The 9,738-nt window shown below is 46.4% G+C and overlaps 1 protein-coding gene across 1 annotated transcript; it reads left to right on the top strand.

The window, feature by feature from the left end:
- Positions 1-376: 376 nt before the first annotated feature.
- Positions 377-8,748, top strand: LOC128275591 (keratin, type I cytoskeletal 9). Its single transcript, XM_053014150.1, has 5 exons — positions 377-486; positions 2,004-3,256; positions 5,262-5,386; positions 5,480-5,813; positions 6,077-8,748. The coding sequence occupies exons 2-5, from the start codon at positions 2,434-2,436 to the stop codon at positions 7,552-7,554; spliced, it is 2,760 nt and encodes a 919-aa protein (XP_052870110.1). The 5' UTR covers positions 377-486; positions 2,004-2,433; the 3' UTR covers positions 7,555-8,748.
- The last annotated feature ends 990 nt before the right edge of the window (positions 8,749-9,738 follow it).

The raw sequence follows: 9,738 nt of genomic DNA, 5'->3' as shown, positions 1-9,738 counted from the left end.
CTTAATCAACTTGACTGAGGGCCACACTTGCCTGTACGACACAAAACCATGTGCAAGTGTAGTAAAGAAAGATGGAAAGAATGGTCACCGAAATCTACTATACCAACTGATGTGTGCAAAGCGCAATAGAAATACCTCAACGCGGTGTTCTCCAACGAGGCGCCAGGCGATGATACTTGCTGCAGCACACTTGGTGACAGCTAAAAGTACCCTACTCGCGACAACCCCAACGCTGTCAAACGCTGGGCTGTGCTTCACGCACACCAACAGGTGCGGACAGGGGAACACGGAATACGAAATAACCCATCCACAGAGACCAAATGTCCCGTTTTCTCTCGTTACAGAGGGAAAAATAATGTGTGTGTGCGAGACTGATGGCTTCGGGCGAACGCGGGTGCTGGCGATGTGGTGAGCAATTTTCCTTGGTGAATACACTTTTGCACCTTCAAAACCGAACCGAAAGCAACGTCATCAGGCAGCGGGAAGGTAATGTGCGAGGTTTACCGCGAAAAGGCCCTTGAATTGGCCACTGCCATCAAACGGCAGGTGAAATCGAAAAGCGAACCGTTTCGATCATGGCGCTGAGTGGTGTGCTGCGAGTGCTTACGCCAGCCGCCGCCGCCGCCACCGCCACCGTAGTGGAAGATTGTGGCGGATTTGCGGCCATTGCTGCTGCCAATCCCGTTTGGTGGAGTACACTTTTGCACAACCCTAATTATGGCTTACTAAAGTCGGAAATGAGTCGAACGGAAAGCGATTAAATTGTGTGTACGAAAAAAGCCACTCGATACAGCCGTGTCTGTGCGTGCGTTTGTGTGTGTGTGTGGGTGCACGTACGGGTGGGCAAGTGTGTATGTGCGCCGCGCAGTTTGTGACAGTGGTGCTCTCCGATGCTGATTTGGTTCGAACGTGCCAACTAATGTTCGGCTAAATGCCGCCGCCAAGATCCTGAATCCTTCTTGGTGGCACTGGGAAAATAAAGTAAACGGTGACTGGCGCGCGCTTCCGTTACTGAAAGTGCAATGTCCTACCCAAGAAGGGGCCACCGACACACCATTACAGTAGCGCCTAGATCGGATCGATCGATGTCGGAAAAGGAGCAAGAAACGCGGAATGAAGTTTGTGCCTTTCGTCGAGGCGTCTCCGCAGGAAGGCCTCTTTGGACCGGAAAACCGCGTTCGGAATCGCGGGAACTAGGGCAGAGTGGGCCAACCAGCTCGCGCAGACGAAGAGCGCGCGCGAAAGCTCCTGTAAGGCGTTCGATATATGCGCCAAAAAGAGAACGTCGCACTGAAAGAAAACGGGAGACAGAGTGAGAGAGGGAGAGCTAAAAAGATTTCAAATAAGCAAAGGAACAGAGAAAAAAACTCCACCGCCACTGAAAGGAAGGCGCGAGCCAATTCGTAATATGTGCGTTAAGAGTCTCCTCGCTCACACCTGTGAGAGTGTGTATGCGATCGAATGGCGGTGGAAAAGAGTAAGAAGAATTAAGAAAGGAAGTGAAACGAAAGCAAAGTAAAAATAAAAACTGGAGTAAACTGAAACACGACCCTATGCTGAAAAAAAAGCCGCGTAGATGTAGTGCGCCGCGGTTCAGTCTGTTACGTGTGTGTTCGTGCACATACATTTGTGCCACCCCACAGAAAAGCTAAAAACCATTTCCAAACAACAGTAGGCTCTGGGGAGCCTGGGGAAAAGTGTCTCATGGGGAGCGATGATGAAACACCGCAAAAGTTCTGAAATTTGTGTTTAACATAACGCAATTCTCCTGCGGTTTGATCGCCTTTTCGCGCACGGATTCATTCGGGCGTGTGTGTTTGAGTGTGTTCGCGTACCCGCTTCTTCCGTATCCTTAGGAATGGGTGCGGTGACTTGTTGGTGTGCGTGTAGCTGCCGTGTTTGCTTGGTTGACGGTGGTCAGAATATCACCGAAAAACCACAAAACCTTCCAACATCTCTCTGTGGATATTGCAACGTTCTCTTTTCTCTTCCTTTAATTTCAGATTAAAATAGTGCGAACAAACTGTGTGCCAGTGGACACAACTGTCGGTGCGAACATTGAGTTTGTACCCGAGTGGCATTTCTGTAGCGAAGAAGAAACTCTAGAAACAACCCAACGCGAAGTTGGGAAACGTCGGAAGGAATACCGAGAATCGCCGTCTGCACACATCCTCCTGGCGCGCCAGGGGAGGCGAATTGACGCGCGCGATTTAACGCCGGCCGCTGTGCTTTACCAACTTCCGCAACGCGCGCGTAAGCTGGCCCAATAGAGAGACAGGCTTGCGCGAGTGGCTTTCGGTGTGTTTATGTGGGTCCTCGTGTGTTTGTGTGTTGCGTATGTGATTGAGCAAGGAAAACGTTAAAATTGTCGGACACTTAGTCGTCGTCTCCACTATCGCCAACACCAAGGGAACGCTCGTAAGTGCTTGAGCAATGAGTGCCCCTGAAAACGCAAAAGCACAGTCTGCTCCGGATCATCACCATTCTCACCATCAGAATGTTGTTGTGCCAGCGACAACAGTGCCTGCTTTATCGACCACAGTAGCAGCAGCAGCAGCAGTAGGAGCGGTAGCAACGGGAGTGTTGTCATCATCCACAGTAACCGCAGCGCCGAGTGCGACAGCCACTGCGATCGGATCCTGCAGTACTACTAGTGTTGCTACTGCCGACAGTGCTACTGCGATTCATGCCAACGGGAGCAATAATAGTGTAGTGAGCGGTGGCAGCAGCAACGACGAGTCCACAGGCTGCACTACTAAGAACACCTCTGCCGGTGCTACTAGCGGAAGCAGCGTCGCCGCAGTGAAACCTGGCGCCGGTGACGCGGTTGTGGTCGTCGCGGGCACGAAAACAAACGTCGCCGGAGGTGGTGTGGCGTCGAGCAATGCTGCTCTGGAACCCGCCACAGGTGCCGAATCTGGTACCGATGCCTGTGTCCAGCAGTCGAGTGGTCATTCGGACAGTGGAAGTGCGACCGACAGTGTCCCGATTGCATACACAGCTTCCGATGAAGCCGAAACCTCAACCGGTTTCGGCACGTCGCCGTCGGAAGCAGCAGCAACTGGAACCGCTGACGCAGCGGTGAAAGTTGCAGCACCAGTAGCACCCGATATCGCGGCTCCTTCGGTAGCCTCGGGCAGTGGAACGCTCGGCGGCACTGGGGGAAGCACAGGAACAGTGGTAGCATCCTTAAGCCGTGCACGGGGTGAACTCGGAGAAAAACACACGTTGGAGTATCACTGCCGCATGTTGGAAGGTAAGCGCACCACATTCGTATCACAATCATAGCAACCGGCGCAATCTTGGGACCGTGTGAAACGACATGCAACGATTGCTATTGTTGTATTTTTTACACCACGTCGATCGCGCATGTATCGATGAACGAAAGCCAATTATTGCAAAGCGAAATTGATCATATTCGCATCAAATTGAAAACTATACACTTTGGTGTACTTTCTTTGATATGTTGAAAATGAATGAAAAGGAATCAGCTATCACCCGTAGGGCAATCCGATGGTTTTAATTCTTTCAAACGGTATGACCGTTTCCAGTAATGTTGACAATATCTAAATCTTTGTTTTAAAAGATTTCCACAAACAGTCGCCTTTTAACTATGGCCAAACATTGGCAATGAAAGCTCTACTGTCGCATGCTTACGACCAGTTTATCTTCCCCTCTTTTGATCAATACGTATTAGTATCGTAGCGGTAAGGGTTTTACGAAACAAAATGTTATATTAAGCAAATATGCTTACCAAAACCAAAAATTCATAAATTGCTCAAAAAGAGTAAGAAAAAATGTGTTTCTCAGTGGGAAAAATGTAAACACTGAGCCTACAGATGCTAAAAATGTGAATTCAACTTCAATTTCATTATCTCAAACGTTAATTTAATGTTGGGGTCATCCCAAGATCTGTCCCAAGGCATTCGACACAATCGATCTTAACCATCAAACTGGTGAACTTATTCGACTATAAAAATCAGTACTTAACTGCTTATTGCTAGTTTAATACAGTTTACTAGTAATAATAATCCGATCGAATGCATTCAAATGGTCAAGAGACATATAAAGAATGTTTGTTAGTGTGACCATGCGCTGGCGCAGTTACAAAGTTCCTCTGCTCTGGTCAAAAGTCAACGTCATGTTGCGAGCGATGTTCCTCGGTAAGGTTTTATGTGGCGAACGTAAAATGGTGTACGTGAGGAAAAAATAACATATAATCCGCTTCCAATGGGAAAACATACAGGGTGTTCCATCACGACCCATATTATTGAAATGTTAAACAACTCCGCCATTTTTCAATCGATTTTGACAAATCAGTCTAATTCTAAAGCGTCCATTTATGCCGTCTTAATCATTGATCAAATTACGCTACAACAGCGGGCTGAAATTGTAGCGTTCTTTATTGAAAATACTCATTCAATTGTGAAAACTGTGCGTGCTTATTAATGCCGAATTTCTTCTGACTTCTTTCTGCGGGGCTATGAAGAGTGAAAAGTAAGGTGTATGCCAGCCAACCGAAGACCGTTGAAGAACTGAAAGCTAACATCACAGCGGAAATTGCTGCTATTACGTTGTCTATTACCGAAATGTTGTCAAAAACAATCAAAAGTGCCCAAAAAAGCGCCGCTTTTTGTGTGTCCAATGGAGCCGGTCATTTGATCGATATTGTATTCTGAGTGAGTTGTTAATAAACGGCATTCTATACTCTAAATAAATCTTTTTCATTTGTCAAAATCGACTGAAAAATGGTGTAGTTATTTAACATTTCAATGGTATGGGTCGCGATGGAACACCCTGTATAAACCTTCCAATGTACACAATCGAAATCATTTGTTGGTGTTAGTGTTGGCCAAAGAAGTTTTCTGATAGGTGTTATCATTCGTCGCGGATTTGAGTTTCAACTGAAAATCACGTAAACATTTTGCAGGAATCAGTTGTGTCGGATTGTTTATAAACAAATAGAATATACAGATATAGAAGGATTGGTTGCGACTTTTCATCGTTCTTTCGATTCTTTTATTTTACTGAAGGGACTTTGGTACTTTTACTGAAGGATTTTTTTGTTTGATAAGATTGTTCAGTTTATCGCCATGGGTTAGATATGGGTTGTTAGATTCGTCACATATGTGCGGGTTTCTATTAGTTACCAGGCGGGTCCTGTCTCTGAGCGGTCTACCAATGTATTAAACAAAACCTATGTTTTATTGATTATCTAACTAATTGTTTATCATTTTCCTCCACCATTTAACTCTATGAAGCTGATCTTCAGGCAGTTAAAGAATCGGAAACAAAACTCAAACAACAATACAGCGAGTCTCAACGCCGTGAGCGTCTTCTCGTGCGGAGGTTGACAATTAAAGAGCAAGAAATTCAGGATTATGTCGTAAGTGTCCGAAGGAAACCGTGTATCATCCGCGGCCGCTACGCGATATGAATTTGGCTGCTTAAACTTTCTTCTGCTCTTTCCAATCCACAGAATCAGATTACGGAACTTAAGGCAGCGCAAGCACCCGGTCCGGCAGCTCTGCGCTCAGCTCTACTGGACCCAGCTGTCAATATACTCTTTCAAAAGCTCAAAGCGGAACTGCAGGCCACCAAAGCCAAGCTGGAGGAAACACAAAACGAACTGTCCGCGTGGAAGTTTACACCCGACTCGAACACTGGCAAGCGCCTTATGGCCAAGTGCCGGTTACTGTACCAGGAAAATGAGGAACTGGGCAAAATGACCTCCAACGGGCGGTTGGCTAAGCTAGAGAGCGAGCTGGCACTGCAGAAGAGCTACAACGAGGAAGTGAAAAAATCGCAACTGGGTAAGCGAACATGTTTGAGGGATGTTACTCTGGGCTTCTGCACAGACAACCGATTAGCTTCAGTGTAAATGGAACGTTGAAACGCAGTGCAAAGTTTTAGAGATCACCGATCGTTCCAAACTGGCCCTAAGAAGATCACTCTTATTTTCCTCAGAATAATACTTGAGGAATTGACCATTTTACCATGTTTTGTTATTATCAGTTCACCATAGATAACGTTGCACTAAACATTCCGTTTTCCTCCGTTCTCTTTCTCCCTTCAGAATTGGATGATTTTCTACAGGAGCTAGACGAGGATGTCGAGGGTATGCAGGGCACCATCGTGTTTCTTCAGCAAGAACTGAAACAAACCAAGGACGGCAGGGACGAGCTGGAGAAGGAGCTCGCCCAGTTGCGCGCGTACGTTGCCAGCTTGGCTTCCAATGATCCATCTATTGGAACGCCCACGGATGAATCCGCTATGGATGCGTTGCGGGATAACAACAGTACCTACCACAACCCCGACGGTGGTGGAGGTGCTGACAGTATCGGTGGCATGGGCGGCGGTGTTACGCCCATCTATTTAGTGAACGGTGGCAGCACCAACAGCGCCAACAGCAGCGGCAGACTTCTGGTGAATAAGAGTTCAAGTGGTGATCAAGATTTGGTGTACAATCGGACGCACTGTGGTGGCGTGGTTAATAACATTGATTTACGAACTACATCGTCAACCGGCGCAAGCATCAGCAACACTATTGGCATGCCCGCAGCAACAACGACCGCGCCATCGGGAAGCTCCTTCGTCGCTGCGGCTGAGCCGAGTGGCTCCGTCGTGAATGGTACGACGACCTTTGCCAACAGCAGCAGCAGTGACATTGTAGTCGGTGCTGAGCAGCCGCACCAGCAAACAAACCGCGAACTGCTGCAGAGCGTTTCAGTTGCCGGTACCGGCGTGGCCGCCGGAAGGACGAATAGCAGTAGCAATAGTACTAGTTGTAGTAGTAGTAGCAGTAGTTGTGGTGGTGACGGTGGTAGCAACTTTGCCACCGTAAACAGTGTGAATAGTGGTAGTAACAGTGGCGGCAGTAGCAGCGGCGGCGGAAATAGTGCAGTTTCTGCTGCCAGCACCAAACCGCAGCAGCAGCAGCAGCAACAACTGCAGCAACACCGACCAACGGCGAGTAATAATGCTGGTGGCCGCAATGGTGGACGAACAACAGTGGGGGGTACCAGAAAACGAAATTACAATGAGACCGACAGCGATGCGTCGGAGTTGCCGGCGCATTCCGAGGTCGGCAGTGGTGTTGGTGACGCGTACGGTGGCGAAAGTGGTGGTGCCGGTGTCGAAGTGCCGATTAAAGATGGTGGTAGTGGAGGTGGTGTTGCGGATAGTGTTGCGAACGGGAAGCTTCTGGCGACAGCCAGCCTGGTAGCAGCATCCGCCGCCACCGATGGTTCGTTCCTGTTGTCGGAGCAGGACGATTCGAATAGCAATAAGCGCATGACACGTTCGGGTAAGGGTAAGGCCGTGGCCGCTACCACTGCCGCCTTATCGTCCACCTCCTCGCTGGCCGTCGGTGGGTTCGGTTCGAGCCCGGCGGCTGCGAACGTTCTTGTGGCAAGTGCGGCGAAAAAACTTCGACGCGGTTCCGTGGCCATGGACGATGAAACCGATCCGGCGGCAAGCACCATCGGCGACGCACAGCATCTCACAAACCCGCCCCAGCATACGGCGGTATCGTCTGCCAATGGTTCCAACTAGTGCCCGGACCCTAATCACACAACTACCGACCGTGACGAGATGTCCTCCGTCCCGTTTGGCAAAATCGCTGTGTGAATGTGTGCTGCAATCTGTGTGTGTGTATTTGGGGCGAGTTGTGCTGGGGGTCGGAAGTAGTAGGGTCCATAGAATGGCCCGGCGAAATGTATTGTAGAAAAAACGGAACATGAGAAAAACACGGTTCTTGACCGCTTTTGTGCAGCTGCTGTCCGGTCGACTGCTGCAATGCAATTCTGCAGCGTGTGAGTGAGAGAACGGTTGGAAATATGTCGTGGAAATCGGACGAATTATATCACCTGTTTTAAGCGATCGTAACGAAAAGCAAATCTGCGGCATAAACAGGCAAATGACAAAGAGCAGAAAGAGAGAAAACCGAAAAACACTCAAAGTGAGCTTGCTCTCCAACCAACCACACAGAGCACGCCGTAGTTCGTTGTTTCCATTTTACTATTATTATTATTTTTGAGATTACTCTGGGCGAAGTGCACTGCTCGGAAGTTGTAGCAGCAGGTTAACCATACATTTCAACTAAAGGCAAGCTCAGAAGAGACATAAGTGAAATATGGAAACGAAAAACTACTCTTAAACCACGAGGACTAGACCCTACATTAACATGTAAGGATAGCAAGCAAACCTGCAAACAAACAAAAATCGCAAGACAAGAAGTTGCTGAATAAAGAAAATAATTAAGGAACATGAACTGTAATTGATTAACTTGTATAAACAATCTCGAACACTTCGAACTGAGCGCCACGGCCAATACGAAACAAACTCGTTGCCCATTCCTGTCGTAAAGTTCGCTATTGCTTCTGTTTCCCTCTCGCCATGACAGTCGATGACAGAAGTGTGACTTGAATGGAATTGTTTTTTCTTCTTCCGTACAACGGAGCAAGCCTTGGTTTTGCGCACCTGTAAAATGATTGAAGGATTCCTGGCGGTTCCGTCTATCTTCATTTCACATGTGAACATATCGCCATTTTTTAATTTATTGATTCTTTTACCTTTGGAAGCGATTCGAAAGTTTCCTCAATCTTCAATACTTAATTCTATTAATGGTGAATTCTTTTTCGCATGTCTTTTTCAACATGACCTGCTTTGTAGCTTCAAAAATGATTACGTATTTATAAAAAGTAAAATGAAACTAAATTGTTGACAGCCATTTAGATTTAACAGTATTACAATAGCTTTTTTAAAATCTTGTCAATGCATTTGTGAACTGCAACGATAGGACGCTTCTCTGGGCCTCACACTGTTTAAGCAATCTATGAAAGAAAGACTGTAGCATCCATCTCCATTCATCTGCTTGATTATTTGGCAGGCTGCACAGACAAAGATCATAGTTATATTTTTGTGCCGAGCGTTTATCGTAATTTGGAATGAAAAGTTTAAACCGTAATCGCTAAACTAAACCAATAACGATTAAACAGGTCGCTGATAGCAATAAACGAAATTTCCATTCTATGCTTTTTGATCATTTTAAATGGCAGTGCAAAATTGTGGTTCATAATATATTCGTTCACGAATCGAGAATGGTTCAGTTTCTACAGTTGAAATACAAGAAGGTGATCGATTTTTTCGATGTTGATTTGAGTTTGGCATAGGTGTAGGTATGTTTTTGTTACAACAATAACTCGCACGTTGTTCACTGTGCCAGTTATGGAGATTGAAGACAAAAATAGAACCGAAATGCGATAGAGGTTTAAGACTTGCTTCATGCAGAAACGTGTGGTGTTTACTGTGACCTTAGCTCCACTTATTGTTATGTATTTTTTTAATAGCTTCCTCCCACTGCTTTCAACTTATTTGGGCCTAGGGAAAGGAATTGTCCCTAAGGCGTTTGGCCCTACGCAGAAATAATATTGTATGGCAGTTTCTTAAATCACATAAGCTCGGAACGGCTATGAACTGACAACGTTTTTGTAAAAACGAAGAGGAAAAAAATTAAAACAAAAAATTCAAGAAATTGGTTTCTTGAAAGACATACAAAGCCGTAGAAATGGTAAACAAACTAACAGCGTAAATAAATAAGAAAACAATCAAGGAACGCATGGAGTTGAAGATTAAATGCTGAGGTGCGAAAATCATACACGAATCACTCAGTAAACGAAACCCAACATAAATGAATATGTAAACATAAAACTGCAAACGAGCAAAGGAAAGAAAACA

Source organism: Anopheles cruzii, chromosome 2 (assembly GCF_943734635.1).
Source record: "Anopheles cruzii chromosome 2, idAnoCruzAS_RS32_06, whole genome shotgun sequence".
Lineage (NCBI taxonomy): Eukaryota > Metazoa > Arthropoda > Insecta > Diptera > Culicidae > Anopheles > Anopheles cruzii.
The sequence above is the reverse complement of the archived record's forward strand: the minus strand, read 5'-3'. Positions and strand labels throughout refer to the sequence as shown.